Raw genomic sequence first — 25,351 nt, forward strand, 5'->3', positions numbered from 1 at the left:
AGTTACTGGTTTTTATTTTTTTTCTAATGAATGCTGAACAAAAGCATTCATCCTTTTATTATCATCACTATTTCTAATAACAAAATTTTACTTCAATACCAAGAAGAGGAGATAGTGCTGAGAGTAAACAACTTGCTTTCCTGCCTTTGTTCCTGTTGTCTGTTGTATTTTAGTATTGGTGTGTTAGTTCTACTGAAAGCTTAAACAATACAAGGTCATTGGGAAGTGGAAGCCATGCTACTATCTGACATAAAAGATGTAAAACTGGAAGTCAACTGTACTCCTTAGTCAGGTATCAGTGGTGCCAGAAGATGGCTTGAATTAGGGAGGGGAGTGAATCCCCTAGAGTTTTGTGCTGATTAAACATACAAACTGACAAAGAGAAAAATGCTTATGGTGGTCTGACTTAGTCAGCACAAGACTTACTTCACACACATACAGTGATTGGTTTACAAAAACTCCTGTAGGTGGTTTCTTCACACTGATTCCTTGCATCTTTTCTCAGAAGTGCCTCCAACAGCTGAAAGAGAAGGATACAAGTGGATTTGCAGAACATAGTTTAAGCCCCTGTTAGCATCTTTTGAGCTGATGGAGAACACTAAGTGTTTGAGACGCTGTGTTCTTGGTCGTGCCCTGTAGTACATCTTCAAGAGAGTATCTTAAGTCATGGTAACTTCTTCGGGGCTGGAAACATCCTCAGTCCTTTTAGACAAATTTGGATGAGGGTTGCTGACTGTTGCCCCTCCCAAGTCCTTGAAACATCTGATTTTATTTTTTTTTGTTACTACTGCTTTTATTTGGTATTAAGAGAGAGAGCAGAATTAAGCAGCTGTGATTAAAATAAACAAAGAGGATAAAGAGGCTTCAGGAGAATTGGCTCAGGAAAAAAGAGACAGATTAATAACACGTGACCAACAGAGGTGCCTAGATTTCATGAAGTTATGCCAGTGAATGCTGAACATTGTAAATGTATGTTTGATGGTGGACTGACCAGAATCTGAAAGTGTCCCTGAATAAATAGGTAGGGACATACATCTCATAAGAAAATACTGCAGATACATGCCCCTGCATTTGTGCAAATACATAACATATGAATTTAGCATATGTTTTTAAACAGCCATACAGTTCTGTTTTCAAAAGGCTTTAATGCTTCAGAGCACTGGGGGAACTCAACAGATCATGACTCCATTTGTTTTTCTCTCTACTCTCAATGGAATAAAATAGGATTTCTTGTCTTGTCTGATACATTTCTCTTGGGCCTTTCATACACTGGTATTTGGACTGTGATTTAGATGTGCTGTTTGCTCTTGCAGATATATTGTTACTCTGAAAACTGTCTTGGTAAAATTCTCTTCCTGCTGACAGCTACAAAAGTAGTTGAGAAGTCTCCTTCCAGCTTCCAAAGCCTTGAGTGCTGGTTTTGAGTCTGTGAATCAAATGTTTTTGGAAAGAGGTTTTAATAATGAGACAAATAAAAATATTTTTATTAGCCAAATCATGGTTGCTAACATGTACAAATCTTGTTCCTTGTTATGCTTGCACAGGGATGAAGGACTGCAGTAGAATATTCTTCTCATTATTCCAAGAACTGGAAGAATAAAATTCAGTTCTCTTTCTGTTCTGCAGGTCTAATGGGATTAAACAGCAACATGTACTTGCTTTTGCTATCAAACCCAGACCTGAATGTTTCTATGGAGCAGGTGAATTCAGGAGATCTTTCTGTCCAGCTGGTTTTCAGACTGGATTCTCATTTCAAGTGAAAGTAACTTTATGGAAATAATTAGGAAAATAAAGCATTTTAAAATCATGGCAGATTTCCATTTTAAATTAATGATATTACATAGGAAAAAGCCCTAAACTTACATCTTCTGACAAGTAGCTTCAAAATGTGGTGCATGAAAAGACAGCATTGCAATTTGCTGCCTGTTTTCAGCTTGAAGTGTTTGTAGATAGGTTCATTTGCAAGAATGAAAGAGAGACTGAATTTAATCCCCAAACTTTGCATTTCAGAAAGATATCTTTAGTTTATGTGTGTTTAGGAAATAGGGCTTAATGCTCAGAATTGCTTTGTTAGGCTGATGGATTTTCATTCATTATGATGAATTGCTTAGAGAATTGTTCTGCTCCTATCCCCTTGCTCACTAATGAGAAAATGGTTTAATATGAAGATTACGTATAATGCTTAGTTACTATATTTTAAACGAACTATTGTTGTCAACTCTGTTATCAAGGACAGCATAACTGCACATTCTAATATATGCATAAGGCTAGTGTTTCTGTAGGAACCACACAAGTCCTTTATGGGCTTTATGAATTATATAGCCTTTACAAATTATATAGCCTTTATGAATTATATGTTAAATACCCATCTGACCAGGTCTCCTCTGTGGAATGACTACATAATTCCTTCTTCTGTATTAGTTATTCTCTGGATTTTACATATGATCTGTGATATTTTGAACTCTATTTGGTCTTTGTGTGTTTTTCCATCCAGCAGATGAATGGGTACGGTCCTGCCTGTCCTTCTGATTTCAGGAGTCTGTAGTTGATCTATAATTTTTGATCTTTTTTTTTCCTAGTGACCTAATACTGTTTCCAAGTTCTGCCCCCATTCTCCTCCCTGCCCTCTAACTATCACTTAACTATGTTCTACACATTTTAATAAATATTTCTTTGCACATCATCTCTGAATCCCCTTCAAATGTTCAGTCTTATTTCTTACCTACTGCACTTTGGGCGTTGTGTGTTGTATACAAAAAGATGATAATGCTGACATTGGCACAACTAAATTTGACCTTTCACAGCTGCAGACAGGGACAGGGACAGTTTTGTTGTGTTTCCCTTTGTTGCCTTTGCGCATGCCATTCAAAATAGCTATGAAGTTTTGGGGGAAGAATTGCTGCCATCCAAACTAATGTCTCATTTGCTTTGACACTTTGCTTTTTTATATGAACTTTTCCCAAATCATCCTGTAGAAAGTCTGTATTTGGGAATGTAATTCTGCAGGTGTATGTTTCCTTTAAGTTTATCCTTCGTTTCCAGTCTCTCCAAGTCCTTTTCTATTGCTACTTTTTTGCACACTTATGTTTTAACCACTGACAATTTATCACCTAGGAATTTCATGAACAAGATGTTTACCACCTAATAATTAACAATAATCATTAGCAAATCAGGGCTGTGCTTGTGTTGGACACAAGCTGTGAATAACAGAGGGGGCTTATTCTTTACCTGTTCAGGCAGACACTGGGTACTGAGGAAAAAAAAAGAGTGTGTGTGTGTGAATACAGCTGGAATGCAGTTACTGACTGAGATCTGAGAGTGTATCTCCTTAACAGAATCACGGAATAGGTGTGGTAGGAAGGGACCCGTCGAGATCATCTAGTCCACCCTGCCCTGCTCAAGCAGGGTCAGCTAGAAGAGGTTACTCTGGACAGTGTCTGGTCAGGTTTTGAATATCTCCGCAGATGGAGACTCCACAACCTCTCTGGGAACACTACTCCAGTGTTTGACCACCCTCACAGGTAAAAAAAACAAACCCACAAAACAAAACAAAAAAAACCACAAAGAAAGGCAGCTTTGTCTTGCATAGAATTTTGTGTTTTAATTTGTACTCATTGCCTCTTGTCCCATCACTGGGCACTCCTGAGAAGAGTCTGACTCCCTCTTCTTCAGTGCCTTTCATCAGGTATTTATACAGATCAATAAGATCCCCTGAACCTTCTCTTCTTGAGAATAAACAGTCCCAGCTCTCTCAGCCTCTTCTCCTGTGGAAGATGCTCCATTCCCTTATTCATATTCTCCCATGTCTGTCTTCCACTGGGGAGCCCAGAACTGGACACAGCACTCCAGTTGTGGCCTCACCGGTGCTGAGTAGGGGGAAAGGATCACATCCCTCAAACCTGCCAGAAACACTCTTCCTAATGCAGCCCTGGATACTGTTGGCTGCCTTTGCTATGAGGTTGTATCGCTGGCTTGTGGTCAGCTTGTTGTCCACCAGGACTCCAGGCCCTCCGCTGCAGAGCTGCTTTCCAGGCTGTCAGCCCCCAGCCTGTCCTGGTGCATAAGGTTATTCCTCCCCACGTGCAGGACTTTACATTCCACTTTGTTGAACATCATGAGATTCCTCTCTGCCCAATTCTTTGCCCAGTCCAGGTCTCTATGAATGGCAGCTCTGCCGTCTGGTGTATTAGCCACTCCTAGCTTATCTGCAGACTTGCTGAGGCTACACCCTGTCCCATCATCCAGTCTCTCTCTGATACCTCATTTCAGTTTTTCAGGACCATCCCAGCATACTGCTGGGGGATGACTCTAGGAAGAGGATAATTTCTTTCTCTGGCAGATGAATTAAGGAGGTTCAGCATTTGCACACATTCCAGTTCTGTACTGTCTGTTACACACAGGCTGTCATTACAGCTGTTACGGCACTAGACTCAAAGGTGACATCAAAATAGTTCCTTTGTCTTGCATCAATGTCCAGTTCATAGGAATGTTGTAGAGGAGTTTAAATCTTTGCCATATTGTTATGGGAGTAGCACTAAGTAGGTATTACTAAGTATATTCACCCACTTGCATACTCCATTCTCATTTTCTAGTCTATGGCTGAAGAACTTCTCAGATTTTGGTGTCCTTGCTATATTTTGCATCATATTCAGAAGATGATCTTGCTTTGCAAGAGACTTTCTCTGAGATTTTCAGCTGTTAAACCCCAGTTTTAATTAATCCTGTGGATTATCAAGACAGAGCAGGAAAATTTATCTGGGCTTACCTGAAAATCTCCTTTAAGCACCAGCCTTTTCCAGAGATGGATGAATCACCCAAATCCAGAGATGGCAAGTGGCATCCAAAAACCTAATTTGCAGAAAGTTTTGAAGTGGCAAAACCCATGTAGTTCTGTACCATGTAGTTCCCATCCCTGCCTCCTTCCACAACAATCATTCTGATCTGTAACTCAGGGAAGAATACTGCAAAAGCAAAAGATGAGCACCTCTGTCTGACAGTAAATGAAAGGAATGGCTCTACTGCTGAGCTTTGAGTCCCCTTTCCCCTTTAAGTTGCCCCCCTCCTGCCCACTTTGATTAATATTGTGCTCTCAACAGAGCAGTTAATGCATTGCGATAGTTTGAAAAATCCTGTTATTTGTGGTGATAATCTTTCTGGACAATCTAGTTAGTATCTTCCAAAACTTCGGTTAATGTGCATTGAAACAAGAACAGGGATTGCCCTGTCTGTTGAGACAGGAAGACAGGGTGGTGGTTTTTTGAACAGTATTTCTTACTGTTCTGAATCTCCATACCAGACTGCTTCCAAATGAAGCACCAGATCCAAAACGCACAGAAGATGTAAACTCTTCCTGCTGATCTGAAGACTCTTTGAATCAGGTTTCTGGCTGCTAAAGAAGATTATGTCCATCTTTATGTCTCATAGAAGTTTTCTTGTAAAATTCCTGCATGGTGGGAAACAGCCTTTCAAACTGTTTTCCAAGACGTGCTGCTGCTTGATTCCATAGGAAACCTGTGAGCTCATTAAGATACCATCACTGAAGGAGAGGGGAAAATGAATAAACAAAACCAACCAACCAACCAACCAAAATAAACATACAAAAAAACCCACCCCAACAACAACAACAACTAAGAGCTAAGATAGGTAACCTTTATCTTGTAGGACTTACCAAACAGGGAAAATATACTGGCAGCTTTTCCAAAGTGTTGCAGACCCCAACAGAAGGGAGGGTTTTAAGAGCCACTTGCACACTGAAAAGCCTTTCTGTGCTAGGCTTAGGTGGTGCATTCTGCTTGTCCACATGGCTTCTTCATGCTTGTCCTTTTGGTGCAGGTCATTTCCCTGTTGACTTATTGTTTAAATAGAGGCCTGTCAAAGCCTAATTCAGAGTGTCTTTTTGTCACTGCAGTTGTCCTGAAATCATTTCCCAGCATTGACACTTATTTTCGCAATCATGCTGTTAGTCATTCCTCATAACAAACCTCCTGTGCTTTGGGCCATTTTTGTGGGGGCCATGTTTAAGCTGTTCCATGTATTTTTTACTGTATCATCTTTGCTTCAAGCAAGGACACCTTTTTTTAACACAGCACAGAGGAAGGTGAGGAGCTTTCTATTCTCTGTAACTGGGCCACAGATGGCCCAGGGCATGTTATTCAAAGTGGAGGTACAAACTGAGATACTTGCTGCTTCTTTTTGTCCCTAGTGGTTGTCTCTCAGTATTTGGTTTCTAGATGTCTCTGTTCTATTCCAAGTTTGTTAAGAACTCCCCTGGTGTTTAACCAGCAGTAGAAAGTCTGATGTCAAGAATAAATCTTTCCTCCACTCTTCCTTTCTCACACACCTAATAGTGCGGCTTTTCCATTACGCGTTGTGTGCATGGGATGGAATGATGGCAAAAGTCAACAAGAGCATGGCCTCATCCTTTTTCCTCTTGGTAGTGCTTTCCTTATCAGATTCCTGTTTCCTGATGCTGTTCAATGACTTACTTCAAGGGTAAGTCTATCAATATTTTTTCTATTAATAAACCTTATCAGAATGGCATATCCTACCCCTTCTTCACACCAACTTGTTTGCTGCTTGGTAGTTTTGCTAGATTCTGCATGCATTATCTTACTCCGAGAAGCATGAAATGTCATTATTTGTGTATATGCTAACAAACTACAAATGCTGTTGCTAACAAATAAAATTATCTAGCCCTTACTGACAATTGTGGCCACAATACATAATTCTTGTAAGGCATAATTTATCAATTTAGTTCTCAGTTACGTGAAGCCAAATATACTACATAATGCTTGCTAATATTCCCCTTGTTCCTATTATTGGAAAAGATTAAACAGATAGGCTGTTTGGTTTTCATACTGACCTCTAGAGTTGTGAATATTTCATTCACATCCTGTCTAATAATTCCTCCCAGGCTAGATAATCCCGTGCACAGTCTCTTTCTGTACAATATGTCAGTCTTGGCGTACCAGTGACCATCTGTGTTGTCCTTCCCTAGGTCTTGTAAACTCTTACTATATCTTCTTTAGGTTAAGGCAACTAAACCTGGATATGATGCTCTATTGTCAAAGTTTGTATTGTTGTTATTAGTTCACACAATGCTCAAAATTCCAGAATAAAAGAAAAAAGCCCCTTTCCCACTCTAATGATAGCACTTGATGGGGAAAGACTTTCTTTTGGGTTTCTTTCTCTCTGGGTTTATCTGGAGTTCTAATTTCTCTTGAAGCATTTGAGACTCTTAATGTTTCCCAGAATGCTGTATGTTTTCTGGGCACAGTGATGATGATAGATGTTGAGGTACTGAAGAGAATTCAGGCTTTGATAGTGAAATAGCAAAGTGAGGGAGAAACTGTGAGGGAGGTTGGTGTTCCTTTTGTTTGCTTTCAAGCTCAAAATATGCGTGCCATATCTCGACTAAATTACCCTATAAGTAAGGGTGTGTGTATCCGTGTATGTGACTGACTTTATGATAGGGTTCTGCAGTTACCCTCATGACATAAACACCAGGATTTGATGGTTGCCTGGAGGATGATAATTTCTAATCATGAGAGAGAAATGAGCCAACATTTTTTGAGGAGAAAAATCCAGTGAAATTTTTTATGCTGCTGAACCATTTCCTTGGGGAAGGAATGTCAGTGCCATCACTCTCACACAATTAAATACCAAGCAGCACATATTATTTAATTATATGGTGAAAAAGGAATTAATAAGATGACTTGATATATTTTTGCTGCTTTCACCCTCCAGGATTCAGTTGTACTGAACGGAAAGAGGTGGATCCTATGAGAATAAATAGCTGTGAGAGCATTTTTACAGTGTTCACGTTGTATAAAAATGAGACAGGTAGAGAATAAAGTGACAGGGAAAGCTGTTTTATTGCTAGAATTCTGGCTAGCTTTGGTTGGTATGGTTGTATGCAATTAAGTCCCAAGTCAGTGGAATTTGGGATTTTTTTTAAGAAGCATGAGTGAAAAAAGCATTTGTCCTGGGACCTAAGGTTTAAAGCATAAATTTTAGCATCAACTGTACTGCTACTCTGTAGAAAGAGATAAAAACAGAGAAGAAAGCACAAAAATTGAGGAGCTCTAGAGAGGAGAAAAAAAAAGAAAATTGACTTAAACTGTTAGTGCTATTTGGTAGGGGATGCCACCTTGTGGAAGTTGTTAGGATGTCATGTCTTTTATCAGATCTCTTGCAAATTTTCTTGACTATTTACTCTCTTCAGTCATTGTAGATAATCCTGTTTGCATAGATCAGCCTTGGTCTTCAATAGCCCCTCCATCACCTCATTTTTTTAATGTAATCTGAACTTTCAGTGTAATTTAGGGATGGAGAAATCTTACCTTGGGAGGTAAAAATCTTTGAAAAGGAGAACTTCCCTTAGCTTGCCCAGTGGGCCTGGGAATCAGCCATGGTGAGAGCGTGATCAGTGCAGATCCTATGGTGTAATGGTAGTAGTGCACTAATGGGTGTTGTCAGAAAGGTCTGATGGGAACTGTAATCACAGTGCGCACTTTGGCACGTTAACCCAATCGCTACAGCAGTTGGAAAGGAGTTAGTCCATGGTTGTCTTCATCGGGACATTAGAATTGCAGGAAGAAGGAGCAAATGCGGACATGTCTGCTGCCTCAGCTGACATACCGCTTCATTTTACATTGTAAAGGACTCTTCTCCAAACATGTTCAGATGTCTGGCATTCAATTTGTATCTCCATAGTGGTCTGCCTAAGGACAGCACGGTGTGTTGCTAATCCACAAGACCTTTGTTGCAAATGTTTCACATCAAGTGTCAAATGCTTCTTCCCTGCTAGAGGCACTGTGGAAAGGTGAAGGTGCAGTAGGTGACCGGTCTTCTGCCGAAAAGCAAAGTGTTTTGTTCCTGCGTTTACCAAAACGCTAGGGTGGCTACCACAAGCAAGTGAAGAAATGATCTGTCCTGTATGGAAGCATATATAGAGGGTCTCCTGAACTGAGACTCTGTCAGAGGGACAGAGGCCATCTGTCCATTTTTCTGCTCTCCAGCTTTGATCCTCCTTCTGCTCTTGGTCCTTTTCTGTCTTCATGTCCATCCCATGGAGCACCAATGGGCCTGTCACCTTCCTGATTTCCTACACTTGAAGGTAGCTCTCCCTTCCCTCATCTAAGCAATTAGCTGCCTCTAACTTTGTCTAAATAAACATAAACATGAGCCTTCTGGAGTAATTTCCTAGCCACCTTTCTCTTCTAGACCCAATCTCTGTGAAGGATTGTGCTGGTTTTTTTTTTTTCAAATGGTAACGAGATGGTGGTAAGGGCTTCTTTCTTCTACCTCTTTTGCTACTATCCTCATAATTGGAGTTGGATAATGAGGTGCAGCTCTTCATGGGCTGATCTTTCTATTGATCACATGTGCTTTTTGTCCTTTAATTGCCCTTCCTCTGTAAGCCTTTTGGCCTGATGATTCCAGAATTCACTACCCTCTTTCAAAACACTTGAGCTAGGGCTGTGATTTCTGAGCCTAATAGAGTATGAAACTCCAAGGAGTTTCATTCCATGTTTGTGAATAACCTTTAAAGTCTAAATTCAGATTCTGAAGGAAAGTGACACTGAACAATTTCAGTCTTTAGTAGTAATTTCTTTGGAAACATTTACAGTCTTACCCATGGAGTGTCATGAAGTCATTGACTGAAGTGCCATCAGCTATTGGCAATGTACAGCCCTGGCAGCTTAGAAATGCCATTTAAAACCTTAAATGAATGTTGCATGGTGAGAGCTGCTTTTAACCTCCCTAACCATCAAGCTCTCAGCTTGAGCAACTGCCTGCAGTTCTCATCTAAAGGCTGAAGCAGCTGAGCCACAGAGTGGATTCCAGAGGGAGCTTGAGGCACCAAAACTGCCAATTCAAGGACACAGTAGATGAAATTTAAAGCAGGAGCAATAGGGTGACTGATTCCATGAACTGCAGACAGTTTAAACCTGTGGTCACACCCACTGGGTCCTGCAGCAGAATGTGGTCAGGAGGCTTCTGTTTTGCATCTCCCCCCAGTTCTCTACTACTCCAAGTTCCCATTGACCTTGCTGATATATCATGAAAGGCAATGAGAAATCACTTCAAGACTATTAAGTGGAGAGGACGGATTTGGGGGAAGAGATGAAAGTCCTGTAGCCCTTTCCTGCCACATGCATGTGTGTATGTTTTGTACCAGTCTTCTCATAGGGATAGTAGCTATTTGACTTTTTCCTGCTACACACACTCATGTTGCAGCTGCATCCAGCCCTGTTACAGAAACAGATGTGACATTTATCCACACCCAGTGATGTAAAGCTCCCCAGCTCACTCTGTGGAATTATTGCGTGTTGAGTTTTGGAAGCAAAGGTGCTTCCCAGCCTACTGACAAGAATGCTGAAAATTTCCTCTGTGTTACCCAATGCATGTGCTTGTGAGCTTCAGACAGTTGAGGGGGGGTTCCAGATTGCTAAACTAATGCTTAGGTGCAAGGGGGCCTGGAAATAACCACCAATGTAGTATAGTTAATCTCCATCTCTTCGTCTCTTTCTCTGCCTACACAACCCTATATTTTTATGCTTTGCATGATGTTAGCTCTTACGGACTTGGTACATTGGGAGACACTTTAGTCCACTTTCCATGGGAATGCCTGTGAGCATCTTGCATAAGGCCTACTCCTGGTCACAATTCTTCACCAAACTGGTGAATCTCCTTAGATGCAAAGCAGTTTCAAAAGCTTCAAGCAAACTAGGAAGAGGGCTCAGAGGGGACAGAAGGGTCACAGGGGAAGTAAATGAAAATAACCATGCATATGATAATGAAAATATAAGCCTGACTCATAAATAAGGTGACATGAATGCAAGAAGATACTATTCTAGTTTTTCTTTCATGTTCTGTGAAGCAGCAAGCCCAAAAGGAGCCAGTTGTACCCTGAACTATCTGCCCTGCTGGTAAAATCACCTCAGACAGAAGTGGGGATATTTGCCCATAAAGTTAGGTCTGTAGCTCTTCATCATGCCAGATTAGTGCTCATCACAAGGCAGGACTGAATCCTGTTTTAGTGGAGGTACTGTTCTCTGACATTGAATTTCCAGTTTGAGTAGAAGTTGTAAGTTTATGCAAGCACAATGGGGTGGGCTTGGTGTGATGAACCTGCTAGATGGCAAGAACTTTTGTTCCTCTTGATCCTCAGTGCTGACAGATGAGCACCAGCACCTTTGGGATATCACTGTCAGTAATGATTAGGTGCTAGTTTGGTTTTCCCATGCAGTGGTCCAAGTCAATTGGGGCAAAATACTCTGAGGGGGTGGGGGTGGGGGTGTACTCTGATCCCCATCCCAGTGAAGGTGATGTGAATCTAACTTCTGACCTTTGCAAAGGCTAGATTTGGTAGGAAACTAATTGTACTGTTCAGTAGCTCACAGATTTAATTAAAGTGCGACTAACTCCTGCTTCTGATTTCACTGCACAGTGATCAGATGGGAAGTTGTATAACAGCCATTTTGAGCAAGTACTAAAAGATGGACAGCTTTTAGACGCCCTGTAGTGCAACTTGGCCATTGTTCTGAAGACCTGCCCTGTGACTTAGGGTGGGAAACCTTATTTCCTTAACTAGACATGGTATTGTTAAGAGTGAGAAGCAAAGTGAAGTTAATTTTATGTTTTATTAGCAGCTTTGCATTTCCTTCAGGTTCTCTCACTGATAAAGTAGCAGAAGTTGAGCTTCCTGTAGATAATAAACCTAGAAATCTGGTTTTTGTGACATTGAGCACTGGCAAACAACAGTAAAGCTATGAGAACTAATACTAAAACCCAACCTGGTTACTGGGACTGGGCATTTTATGACAAATATTTATTGAAATGATACTATTGATTGTAATTATCTCCAGGACTTCCTTGCTTGCCCTAGGATGAGGAAATACGGGGCTGGGTACTCTGAGACATTGTAGATGACTGCAGAAATAAAGTGCAATAGAGCATTCCTTCAAATAAAATTTTTTTGTCTTCCTACGGAAAAATTGCATTGGGTTGTGCTGTTGGGAGATCATGGGTAGCCCTGGTTTCATGTGCTGAATCTTTAAAAAGAGAATTCTGCCATCCAGTGGCTTTTGAATAGATTTATAACTATAGGTGACATGACCAAGTCTAGGTAAGAACATTTAGTTTCACTTTGTTTCAGCACCAAGCCAATGAGAGCATTACTGCAGAACAGTTACCTGAAAATTTGCTTGAGAAATTCTTTCCTTTCAGGGTCGGGAGGAAGGAGCCAGTGCCATTTATTTTAACCATGAAACTTTTCTTTGGTTTATCTCTTTGCAGTTATGTGGCTGTGGGCTGCTGGGTGTGGGCATCTGGCTGTCAGTGTCGCAAGGAAACTTCGCCACATTTTCTCCCAGCTTTCCATCACTTTCAGCTGCCAACCTAGTCATTGCCATTGGCACAGTCATCATGGTGACCGGCTTTCTGGGCTGCCTAGGTGCTATCAAGGAAAACAAGTGCCTCCTGTTGAGCGTAAGATGTCAATACTTCTTTTCACTAAGACCAGTGATTGTTGCTTTGCTATTATTTTATTTAAGTGACCGGCGCAAAATAGTCTTGTGGATCACTGTAACATTGCTCTTGGCTTTCAATCTTCTGTATGCTTGCAGTATGACATCCCACACCTTTGTTCACAGTGATATCATTGGTGTATTAGCAAATGAATCCTTGTTACTGTGTGCCCTAATGTATTAGACAGCAAAGCAAATTACTATCAGTTACCTCTGAATGGTTAAACATGAACTCCAGGGTCAACCTGGATAGCCCTTCTGGAAATGTCTGTTAGAAAGATTGACTGAAAAATCTTAAGCCACAGCTGCTTTTGGACACCACTCAAAGCCTCTCATGGCTATTTTCTACTTTGCCCTTGTCTAAGGCCTTTGTCACAGTTTGGTGGAAACCATCTGACCCAAAGTTAAGAAGTCAAGGTCTCTGCCAGGCCTTACCAATAAAAAAAAAATAAAGCTGATGCTTGGCAGTCTTTGTCCAGCACCGAAGCACAGAGTTTGGTAACCCCTCTCAAAAAACACAGTGTGGGTCACTCCTCTTGCATAAACCCAGGAGGCTTCATCATGTTTCTCCCCACCCCAAGGAGAGAGGTATTGTGGCAGAAGGTGAGAGGAAGGCTTTCAAAGCAGACAGCTTCCAGTTCAGTTACAGCTTATGAATCACAGGGCTGTGACATTAAGGAGCACATGAGTTTTCCTTGTGTAAAAGTTTCCCTTACATGGTGTTGGGGAACAGCTGGGCAGCATTCCTTAGACCACCTCAGAGTATTAAACTGGAGGACAAATGCGCACCTATTTTTTGCTATCTGCTGCTTGGTTTTGTTCATGGTACCACTAGGAAAGCAAACAGAGAATAGTAATGAGGTCTATGTCATTCATCTACACAAACTGCAACACCAGCTGAATTTGTTGTGGGTTTTTTTTTAAGTGTGTTTATATTCTTACAAGGTTCTGCAAAAGTCTTTTCATACTATCATAACTATCATGAGTTTCCAATTGGAGAGCTTGCTGCACTGCATACTACATCTGTGGGGGGGATGCCATGCCTATGTGGCAGTCCACTAGAACATAAAGGCAACTAGTGGGCATGAAAAGTAGTGAGAAACTACTGGAGCTCACAGTTGGGATGCCCCTGCAGAGAGAGATTTCAGCTACAGAGAGTTGGCAATAGAAATGTTGAGTAAAACAATGACTATTCCAACAGGCAGTCAGATGTGGTTAAAGCCCACCTGCTAGGGAATCGCTCCTAAGGCACGTCCCATTGGTCTTTGTGGTAATGGGTTTAGCATCTCTTCTATAGTCTGTATGAAGGAAAGAGACTACCAGGGCTGCGTGCTGTGACAGCAGTCCAAAAAAAGCAAGACAAAAGCATTGCTGAAATCTGTAAGCTGGTAGTAGGGCAAAACCTAAGATGTAGAGAGTGCTAGACAGTGAATTTTCTCATTGATGGTGAGACCTACAGGAGCTTTACTGGCAATATAGTATTAATATACCCGAATAGTTTGAAATCAAACTTGCATGGTTTTGGCAGTAGAGGAAAGGCTTAGAGGACAAGGTCTATAGTCTTCAGTGTTTCTAGCAGCCCCAGGTTTGCTCTCTAGTTGGCAAGTGTGTATACACTGTCTGTTTTTTCTTTGTTTTAGTTTTTCATCGTTTTGCTGATAATTCTCCTGGCAGAGCTGATATTACTCATTTTGTTCTTTGTTTATATGGACAAGGTAAGCAAATATGCCATATAGATTAATTATCTGTACTAGCATGTAAACCACGTTCAGTTTGCTTTTCTTTGATGGAGATATGTGGGTTCTCCTTGCTCCTCACTTTGGTGAAGGTTTAACCTTGAGATCTTGGCTGTTTTCTGTAAACTGCTTCTGCAGGGGGAGGAGGAAGTGATAAGGAAAGCAAACAGGAGAGAAGAACCCCCTGAGCTTTACAATTTCCTCCCTAAAATAAAACCATGGTCCAGGGCCTCCCTTTTAGTCTTCTCCTAAAAGCTAAGATAGTCTTCAACATAGCTGTTTGATGTCTCTGCAAGAAGCTGATCATCTTGTGGACCTGGGTTGTGGGAGGTCCTGCTTAAGACCTGGTTAGCTTCTGAGGGCCAACCCTGAGCAGGACCAGAGGAGAGAGGCCTGGGATATTCACAGGTTATTCCAGATGCCACCAGCTGTGTCACTTGACTGGGCAGTCCCAGAGAGTTTGACAAGGGTGCGGGGCAGATCAAGAGGCAACTTCTCATAAAGCCCATCTGTAGGAATCTGCTCTCTAGTAGAGCATAAGTGAAGTAGGCACAACTGGCTGGCCTGTCAGATTGGCAAGACTGGAAATATCCTTGGGGAACTGGAGAACTGCTAAACAGAGGACAGAGCCTTACAGTATGAGCATGTCCAGACTGATTTTAAAACTGAGCTCCTACCAGATTTGTATCTCTTCCCAGGTTGTCATTATGATGCCTGCCACTTTCAGGGAGCTGCTGTGAACTTCTGGTTTTGAATGGGATGTCAAAGAGGGATGAAACAGATCTTATAATATAGTTGACCTTTATGCCAGGAACCATAGGTTAATCCTTTCTGTGCTGCCAGCTCACTGCTGTCAGAGCCGAGGTACATTCTACCTGCATCCAGGACTCTGGGCTCAGACTGAAATTTATACAAGAAATGGGACATCTCAGATCTCCCATTGAGCATTCCAACTTCCTCCTCTAAAGAAAGAAGAGCACATTTGAAAATCATAAATCCTACAAGCCTGTCCGCACAAGGAGAACAATAATAATGCCCTTTTCCAATTGATTTTGCATTGGCCATTTATTATAGCCTGCCTGAACCTGTGCAAGGGATAACTATGTTAAGGTTGGGAGGCTGGGACTCTGGTGTTAATGATATTAGCAAATTAAAGTAGGCCATAGGTTACAGGCAAGAGAGGCTGCTGTGAGTATTGCCAACAGCTATCTCTGGCACAGTTAAAAGTAAACTCAGCAGATGTCTGCTGATCCCTCTTCAGTTAGTTTGAATCAGATGATGACTGTGTGATGGACTCTTAGTAGAAGGGAAGCTGTTTGGTCTCCTGTCTCATGAGAATTAATCCAGTATTTTGCAATCTGAGGGAGAGACTAGGCCTTGGCAGGTGCTGAAAGGTCCCACTGACTTGTGAGCGTCTTGAAGCTATGTTGGAGCTTTTCTACCCAGGTTAAGTTTGTGGTGAGAGAAGGTAAGGGAGATACATTCTATGTGCAAGTCTGTACCATTTGTTCCTTTCCTCTAAACAGCAGTGTGTTGACTTTCTGTATTTTTTATGTGATGCAGGTCAGTGAGAGTGCAAAGAAGGATTTGAAGGAAGGTATGAAGCTATACAATTCAGAAAATAATGTTGGACTGAAAAATGCATGGAATATCATTCAAGCAGAGGTAACATATTTTCTCAATAAAAGAAAAATAACAATTTGACCATAAAGGCGGCTGCAGTCTGTGGCATCAATGCCAAGTCTAAAAGTTGGATAATGTAGGCTTTTGTTTCTGATTTTGCACTCTTGAACATCCAGGGGAGTACTGTGAAACCCAGGATCAAAGTGTACTCTGTAAGGTGAAAGATGCTTACCTCTCTCTGAGATCCTCTGTGCTTATCACAGGCACAGAGATGATCTGAAACAGAGGACAAGCAGCGAAACCTGCATGGGTAGAACTGCATAGGTAGAACTGCAGTTTTGGCAGCTAGGCTTTTGCTGTTCAGCAGTTGTGGGCAGATTACCTTAGGTTTTGGTGTTTGAGCTCATGTCTCTGTGACAAGAAGACTAACAGACCTTAGGCATGGGACCATTTATTTTCTTTGGGTTTTTTTTTTATGTTGTTAAGTATTTGGTTTTAGTGATCACTGAGCACAAAGCACTTTAAAAATACAAAAGTGTTGTGGCAGCCCTTCTGAAAATATGCAGTGGTTTAGTGGAAGTAAAAGTTTGTGGTGGTGCATGAGTCACAGATTGTGCTAGTTAATTTATTAGTCCTTTACTTTTGCCACAGATGAAATGCTGTGGTGTGAATGACTTTACGGATTGGTACCCAGTGCTGGGAGAAAACACTGTCCCAGACCGATGTTGTACGGAAAACTCACAAGACTGTGGACGGAACTCCACCGAATTAGTGTGGAAAACGGTAAGGCTCGCTTTGCCCAGGACAAGGCTTAGGGAGGGGTGGGAAGGAAGAAAATAGAGGGAATGCACATGAAAGAATACATGACCTTGGGATTTCAATTTTCATCTTTCATCATTTCAGGGATGTTATGAGAGAGTTATGACCTGGTTTGATGAGAATAAGCATGTCCTCGGTTCAGTTGGGATGTGCATCCTCATAATGCAGGTAATACTGGTATGATGTTTGTCAACATGGCTTTGATTTGCTGTCAGCATTCTTGATTCTGCTGTGTGAAAAGTGGTGCTCAGCCGCTTTGAGTTTGATCATGATTTCAAAAATGTCAGATTTGTTTTATGAGTTCATTTAAGGCCATCTGCTCAGAAAGGAAGCAGGTCAGTAGTCAGTCCCGCAAAGCAGACATGCTACGGTGGGGTTTTGCTTACCTGCATTTTGACTTCAGAGCACCACTTTGGAGTTCCCATGTTTAGGCATTTCTTATGCTGTCCCTTAGAGAACTGTTTATTTAAATTTTGGAAGCAAGTTCTAGAAATTGCCAAAATGAGTCCAATCATGGCCACTAAACCGAGTAGGGTTAACGTGTTTTAAAAAAGAAATGCAGAAGTATCCATTATAATCCATTAAGGTTTTGGGGTTCCTGTATCACTGCTGTACTTTTGGGGGAGCATACCAGAATCTGATGTTTTCAGTTACAGTTATCTGGCTAAACAAGCACAAGTTGTTGGGTAAAAAGGAAGAGTGACTCGTGTATTGATTGTGAAAAACTGTTGCATGTATGACAAAGAGCCCTGAGAGCTTTTTGCCTCTATCCGTGCTCTGACAGATACATCTCTGGACATCACTGTGTGCCTGAACAGCACAGATCCAAGTTTACTGATCAGTTTGAAGCTTGAGAGATATGGCTAGTGTAGATTGTCTTTTAAAACTACAGCTGGACCATGAACACAGGTCAGCAGTGCAGTTTTGGCAGCCTCCCTGTACTGAAGCCCTTATTCTTTGTTTTCCTTCAGATTCTTGGCATGGCCTTCTCCATGACACTCTTCCAGCAGATTCACAGGACTGGCAAAAAATACGATGCCTAAAGCCTCTGAAACATTATCACATCAACCCTTCTGACTCATCATAAAAATGAACAAAAGGAATGACCTCAAAGAGTATCAAGCCTAGCCCTGCTGAGGGAATCCGTCCCATTGACCGATCTACTTTGTTGTTACTTGTCCGGTTATTACCACAGCTTGTTATCTGACTCATTTTTTTGTCTGTTTCACATTTGCCATTTATTTGCCAAAGAGGGGGGAAACCCCCCAAACAAACGGATTTTCTACACGAAATCATAGATCTGCTTTAAGAATGTTTCTTAACTTAAGAACATGTTTTGCTCTACTAATCCATGCTATATGTGCAAAAATGATGTGTGTTCAACTTCAAGGGAGAATTCTTCAAAGTCTTCCATTAAGTTTTCAACCCTCATGTCCAATTTACTGGAAGACTCGGAAAAGCCACTCTAACTGAGAGTCCTAGGAATTGGAGCTGCTTTGCTTTGCAGCTTCTTGTACCTTACGGTGTATACTTTTTTATTATGATAATGATGATGATGATTATTATGATGGATATAGCTTAGAATTTAGTTGCCTGACTTATAACTTCTTACTGTTTTTGGTTTTACACATTTATTGTACATTAATTTTGGAACCACTGTGCGATCTCCAGAGGACATGTTTTTCAGAGTTGACAGTTGGTGCGAGCAAATAAAGATGTAACTTTTCTCAAGTCCATGGGGAGGCATCATCTACCTTTATCAGGGCCTTGATGCCCTTACTGTAACAAAGGTGGTTCCTTTCAAATCAGAGGCTCTTTCCTCAGATGGAATGCAATGCCTTCCCAGTGGACCAGATGGTGAGCTTCCTACTCCTGTGAGGCAAAGTTCCAATGCCTTTACTCACCCAAAGCAGTGTCAGGCCGCTTTGATATCATGCTGCTTTGAAAGCTAAAAGTACTGACTAAGCAAGTTACTGCTCCCTAGCATGAAGGCGAGAGGTTGCAGTCTGACCTACTGGCCAGTTGGCAGCAGACTTCACAGATTGTGTTGTCTGTTTCAAAAAGTTTGCCCAAGGCATGGGATGCTGCTGGATATGAGGAAAGGGGATGGCAATTTGATGGCAAGATTGTCGTGGCATACCCTTCATTGAAGGGGTTTCCTCAGGCAGATGACAGCTGTCTCCCTCAGCTGGAAAATGCGGTTGGATTAAAGGTGACCAGATGATGCAGGGAAGGGGCAATTTCCAAAACAGCACTCAGAGACAGCACGTGTTTGTCACACCTTCAGTACAGTATTGGTTCTTGCTGACGAATTGCCAAGTCCATCCAATAGGGTAGTTCAGAGCTCACTGCAACACATTTTTTTACCAACATTCTTGTTAGAAAACTTGAACATGTATTTCTCTAGTTCGAATGCTGCTTCATTGCAGGCAGTCCCCATTTGCCAGTTGTTCCAGGTTTTTGCTGTTTTGTGAAGGAAGAAGGAACGGCTCAGACATTGGAGGATGTTCTGATTTAACGCCAGTCAGGGCTCGACTCAACTCTGAAAGAAACACTGCTTTTTGTATTAGCAGCAGTCAGAAGTGACCTTCAGAGGTTACCTCATCCAATGTCACTCTCAAAGGGGTACTGTCATCTATGTGAGGTGCGGTTTACTGTGACATTATTGGGCTGAGTTTCAGAAACTGTTGAGGATGGAGATGTTGTGCCTTTCAGAGCCATGCCATGTCAAACTACTCCTCTGGTAAACAAGTTTTCTCTTAATGTCCAGTCTGAGTATTTATACTTTAAACTCTTAAAAGGTATCATTTACATTGTATCATTCACCTTATCTTTTCCTTGTGAGCTGAAATAGCTGTTGAGCCACTTCATATCTGGGAGTTTTTAGTCCTCTGTTTATCTTCCTAGTAGGTCCTGCATGCATCTGTACATCTGGCAGCAATAGTGTTTTTTGTGGCCTATGTGTCACTTTTTTGAGTTCCTATGAAATCAGTGTGACAGGAAGAAGTGTGAATGTGTGGGAGATAGAGATGAATTTGGGTGTTGCAGTGAAGAAGGAGGTTACTATTCTTAGAGCATGGCCCTTGCCCATATGAGCACAATGCCCAAAGTTTCACAGGGCTCTTCTTTCCCACTGAAGCAGACAATGCCATATGGGTTCAGCTATTTCACTTGGATTGCCTTTGAAGGAGTCAGGGAAGAAGCAGAGGGAAAGCACAGAAACTGAATCCAGTTTTACTTCCATTTCTAACAAAAATTGGGACCAGGTGCATCTGAGCCCCACTGGAGATGGATGTTCCATGTTGAAGAAGGGGCCCTGATGCCCAATGTACTTGCTGCTACATGTAAGACTGTATCCGAAGTTGCTAAGATGCGTTCCCATTTTTGCAAGAAAAGACAGGACGATTTTCATCTGATGGCTCCACTGCATTCTCCATTTGAGCAGAGGTGCTTAGCTTTCTCTAGCTTTCTCTGGTGTTCAAAAAGAGCAGGGTGCAGGGCTGAGCAGGAGCATCATCTCTGTCCTTTTGGGTCGCACAGTGGTACCTGCCACATCTTAAATTTTAATCTGCAGTCAGTTTTTGTACAAAATATGGTAAAATATATTAGTGAAAGTAATAAGGAAATAAAAAATGTTTATGAGTAACTCAGAGATGAAATGTGTAGTTGCAAACTCAGCTACTTTGCCTTCCATCCAAACTTATTTTTCTAGAATGCTTCATTCCATTTCACGATCTAGCAGCATAGATCCTGAAATCTTTTTTTTATGACTACTTTTGGCATTTTAAGCACAGTATTAAGTGAGATAGTTACACAAGCTTCATGTATTCATCTCTATGAAGCCACCTACAGGAAGGGAGTCAAAAGCAGGGCTGATTTGTGTCTCTAGCTGACTCTCTGATGTGGGAGGTGATGACAGACATCCTGAAAGGGGCAGGAAAGTAATGCCATTTTCCAGGCAACAAAAAACAGCCCTGGAAAGTGTGAGGCTGCGTCAGTTTGTCAGAGAAGGCACTAACTGTCCTGTAAACTGGTCAAAGGGAGCTTTGGCTCATGTATGTATGCACTTTTTTTGCTTATGCTGGTGGGTGGCTGTCTGTGTGTTTTCCCCAAATGTCACTCTGATTATTTAACTATAAGTTTTTAGCATGTTTTTAAATAAAAACTGATACTGAGTAAAAGTATCTTTAATATACACAAATATTGATTTGTATAAATGCATACCTCTCTGTATCTCTAATTCATGACAGCACAGTTCAAGTGTGTGAATGTGCTGTTTCTCTGAGTGTTCCTTCAGACTGTAGCATACCTGCCGTCTCACTGTGCTTCAGGCTTGGAAGCTGCAGCAGAACTTAAGTAGAGACATAATAGGAGAATTGCGTGAAGAACCTCTACTTGAAAGCTGTTGAAGTGATAGCAGTGAATTCTGTTCCCTCCTGGTGGTACCAAGGCTGTTAGTTATAGGAAGCCCAGGTGGAGGGCACTCAAAAGAAGTGTCCATAGCTAAGTAGCATGTGAGATGAGAAAATTGATGGCATAAATGTCTCCAAGATGACAGAAGATGCCTTGTATGTGTCATGCATTGAGTTCCTGGACTATGGTCATGTTAGGCCAACTCTCCTATCCTGTGTCCACCCCCCATTTCTATGCATGAAATACAAACTCACACACAGGAAAGGTGCAAGCAGAGGGCAGCCGAACTGATCCTTGTGGTCTTTCTTGGGCAACGTATTAGTCAGGCATAGAGAAGGCAAGATGGAAAAGGGGGTTTTCCCAGCAGATGGTTCTTGGGAGCAGCATGGAATAGGGCACACATAACTCTGATATAATCTCTTTCCATAGAGTTGAGCAGCTTCATCCTGTAGCTGGCATGGGGGAAACCTGGAGATGTTTGCCTATGGGCTAGCCATCTGTTGTGCAGTAGATAGTAGACACTAAGGAACAACATGCCATTCCCACCAGGTGATGTTTGCACCAGTGTTTCTTCTATGCAATACCTACTTTCGCCTTTATATAAAAGATTTTTACTAGGATGATATAAAAATAAAGGATTTTTTAAAAGGTGCCTCTTTGAGCTCATTTCTCTCCTAACCCCAACTACCACCAAAACCAAAAGGGAACAAAAAAAATTCCAAAAGGTGACACAGAGATCTATTCCAACTCCAGCGCAGTTGAAGTCCAGAGCTCTTGAAGCTCTTGCATCTCTGAAAAGATCCCTCCCCCTGTCCTCTCTCATCCTCCTTCATAACAATACTCTAATAAAACAGAAATAGGTGTGAAAGATCCCCAGAGAACAGCAAATTGGTTTTGAGAGCCTGGTGAAAGAGTTTGCAAGTGTCCCAGAGAATACAGAATAGTCGAAGAGAAGAGAGCTTGAAAGACATCCAGAGGACACTGAGAAGTCTCAGAGAAACTGTGAAAATTGATTAAACACTGAGATAGAAAAAGATCACAGAAGAGCCCTCCAAATGCTGGGAAAGTTGAAGATGGTCTGAAAGATCCCCAGATGAAACAGTGGAGCCAAGCAGAAGCCAACAAAGCAACAGAGAGTCTGAAAGAGATTCAGAGAACATAAAGTAGCCTCAAGAAGGTAAGAAAGCCTGTAAGTGCCCAAGGAAAAAAAATGTAGCAGTGTCAAAGAGGTCAAGAAACAAACAGACAAGGCAAAGGACTCCCCAGAGAATACCGAAGAGGCTCAGCAATAACAAGAAAGTATCAGAGATATTAAAGGAGCTCCAGAGTACCCAGTAGTACCAAGGGTGTCCTCAGAGAAGACAAAAAGAAAAAAAAAAAGGCAGAAAGCTTGAAAGTGCCCCAAAGAGTAGCACCAAAGAAGAGAAGATGAGCCAAAATCTGTAAAAGACTCGGAGAACACAGAGTAGCCTCAAAGAGGCAAAGAAACTAGTAGAAAGCCTGAAAGAACCATGGTGAGCACACCAGAGACTTTGACAATAACAGGAAAGTAGCAGAGGTTCTGAAAGAGCCCTAGGAGAGTATGCCTGCAGCTGCTAAGGAAGGAGAGAGGCTGAAAGAGCAACAGAGAACAGCCTTGGAAAAGGGAAGAAACAAGCAAGGAGGCTGAAAAAGTCCCAGGAGAAAGAGTAGCTGCTGAGATGCCACAAACCTTGAAGAGAGACTGAAGCAGCCCCAGAAAACCCAGTTTAAGTTCAGAAAAGTGTGGGGGGGTGGGGGGTGTGGAAATACAGCAGAAAGCCTGAAAGTACTCCAAAGTCACCTCGGTGAGAGGAAGGAACAGACTGAAAGCCTGCAAGGCAGCCATAGCAGCTTTGGAGATGCTAGGGAAGAAGTGGAGAGGTTCAGAGAGTCCCAGAGAACAAAGCAGCCTTGAAGAGCCTGAGAGACTAAAGAGAGCCAGAAAGAACCTCAGAGAAGACAGAGTAGTCTCAGAGAAGGTAAGAAAATAGCATAAAGCCTGCAAATGTAAAGGATAACAAAGACTAGCCTCAGAAAGGTGGAAAAAATTAGGCAAGAAAGAGACCCAGAGAGCATACAGTAGCTTGGAGAGGTGAAAAAATACAGGAGAAGGACTGAAAGAATGCTGAGGGAGCAAAGAGTAGCCTCACAAAGTCCAAGAAAGAAGCAGAGGAGTCCAAGGAGAACACACGGTACCACTGGGGGGACATGAAAGTAGGAAGCAGACTAGAAGAACCCCCACTGCATGCAGAGTATGCTTAGGGCAGGGAAGAAACAAGCACATAGCCTCAAACAGCCTCTGAAAGCATGCAGGGTAGCTCTCTGAGAGAGACCAACAGGGAGGAGTTTGAGATGGGTTGAGAGGAGTGCAGAAGGAGCCTGTGGCATGGCATGACTATGTCTCTTGACCTGCGGTCTTTTTTAAAAAAGGCACTAAACAGTATTGGCCCCAGTATCAATCCCCAAGAAATGCAAATAGTAAACTTGCTGCCAGTTAGTTTGAACAGCTGATCACAACCCCTTAAGCCCACTAGTCCAGCCAGTTACTCGCCCACCTTGCCTTCCACTTTTCCAGACCGTACCTCAACCGTTTGGCTACAGGGTTACTATGGGAAACTGTGGCAAAGAGACCAGAGTCCGGGTGAACAACACTCGCAGCTCTCCGTGCATTCAAGTGAATACTTGGCACACTGTGGAAAGCTATCAGGTTGGTTGGGCATAATTTGCCCGTGGTAAATCTGTGCTGTCTTTTCCCAATCAGTTTCTTGTCCTTCGTACAACTGGAAGTAGTTTTTGTGAGGATTTGCTCTGTGATCTTCCCAGGGCCGGGGATTAGGCTGACGAGCCTGTAGTTCTCTGGGGGCTCTTTCCTGCCTTTTGGGGGAGATGGCCGGGGAGAAGATGTGCTATATGCCTCCCCAAATCATCAGGAACCTCCCCTGCTCACTATGACCTCTCAAGGAGGAGAGCAGCTTTGCAGTGACTTCGGTCAGCTCCCTCAGCACCTTTGGCCACATTTCAGGTGGACCCGTGGACTTGCGTACGTCCAGCTTGCCTTTTGGTCCCCAACGTAGTCTCCACACCACTGCCAGATTTTGCCACTAAGCTCGGGGACCTAAGGCCTCAGAGCAGACCTTACGCAAGTAAATGCCGAGGCAAGGAAGGCACCCTGTGTGTCCTTTGTCACCAGGTCCCCTGCCCCATTTGGCAGAGGGTCTGCTTTTTCTGAGGCTCCCTTCTACCGCCAATGTATTCATAGAAGTCCTTCGTGTTGCTTTCCACGTTCCTCACTAGTTTCAAGTCCAGCTGAGCTTTGGGCTTTCCAGATTCCACCCCACCACGCTCAGGTGATGGCTCTATTCCTCCAGAGCAGCCCGGCCCCACTTCTGCCTTCGGTTCGCTTCCTTTGCGCTGTCAGCCTCGGTCAGGAGTTCTCTGTTCATCCGTGCTGGCCTTCTGCCGGGCCTGCTAGACTTGCCACACATCAGATGGACCCTCCTCGTGCTTTGAGGACGTTGCGTTTGAAGACCGACCAGCTCTCCTGGACTCCCTTGCCCTCCAGGGCGACTCCCATGGGATACTGCCTACCAGAGTCCCTCAACAAGCCAAAGCCGCCTTTCCTCAAGTCCAGGGCTGTAATCGTGGTACATGCCTCGCTCATGGCTGAGCGGACCTTGGACCTACACTGCAGCCTTGTCGGCAGCCCTGCCTCTGTGTCAGAGAGCACTGAGGGCGAGCTGCTCCACCATGGAAGACCAGTCGGGAGCGCAACGCAATAACAAGGCAGGCGCAAGCAGTGGCCTCGCCACGAAGGAGCCACGATGCAGAATGGCAAGTCCAGGTCAGGATGAGGGCCAAAGACAGGGCGTCACGTGCAGCCCAGCGACCCCCCAGCAAGTCCGTAGTGACGAGGCAGATCCAAGGTCAGCCAGAAAGCCGAACCGGTGGCTCTGGGTCAAGGTCCAGACTGTGCAGGTACAAGGCCAGCCATAGACAGGACTGCTACACAGCTGCAATGTAAAACACAGCAGGAGCCAGCGGCAAGGCCTCTGCCTAAAAGCAGTTCCCAAGGGAAAGGAGGGACAGGCCCTTGCTCCTAGCTTTCTTCCCAAGAGCTCTTATCAGCAAAGGAGCTGGACTTGGACTCAGCCACCTAAACTCTAACTTAGCCAACTAAACTCCTAGAAGAGGGATGCACTCCGGGCC

The 25,351-nt window shown here is 42.8% G+C and overlaps 1 protein-coding gene across 1 annotated transcript in view; it reads left to right on the forward strand.

Moving 5' to 3' along the window:
* The window catches only part of TSPAN9 (tetraspanin 9), a 100,349-nt gene extending 82,268 nt beyond the window's left edge, over positions 1-18,081 (forward strand). The window contains exons 2-7 of the mRNA XM_010575406.1: positions 12,304-12,495; positions 14,174-14,248; positions 15,833-15,934; positions 16,544-16,675; positions 16,796-16,879; positions 17,683-18,081. Coding sequence (XP_010573708.1) covers positions 12,304-12,495; positions 14,174-14,248; positions 15,833-15,934; positions 16,544-16,675; positions 16,796-16,879; positions 17,683-17,754 — 657 coding nt within the window. The 3' untranslated portion in view covers positions 17,755-18,081. The remainder of the gene's footprint in view (positions 1-12,303; positions 12,496-14,173; positions 14,249-15,832; positions 15,935-16,543; positions 16,676-16,795; positions 16,880-17,682) is intronic.
* The last annotated feature ends 7,270 nt before the right edge of the window (positions 18,082-25,351 follow it).

The sequence above is a fragment of the Haliaeetus leucocephalus genome, unplaced genomic scaffold (assembly GCF_000737465.1).
Source record: "Haliaeetus leucocephalus isolate CR32 unplaced genomic scaffold, Haliaeetus_leucocephalus-4.0 Scaffold473, whole genome shotgun sequence".
Lineage (NCBI taxonomy): Eukaryota > Metazoa > Chordata > Aves > Accipitriformes > Accipitridae > Haliaeetus > Haliaeetus leucocephalus.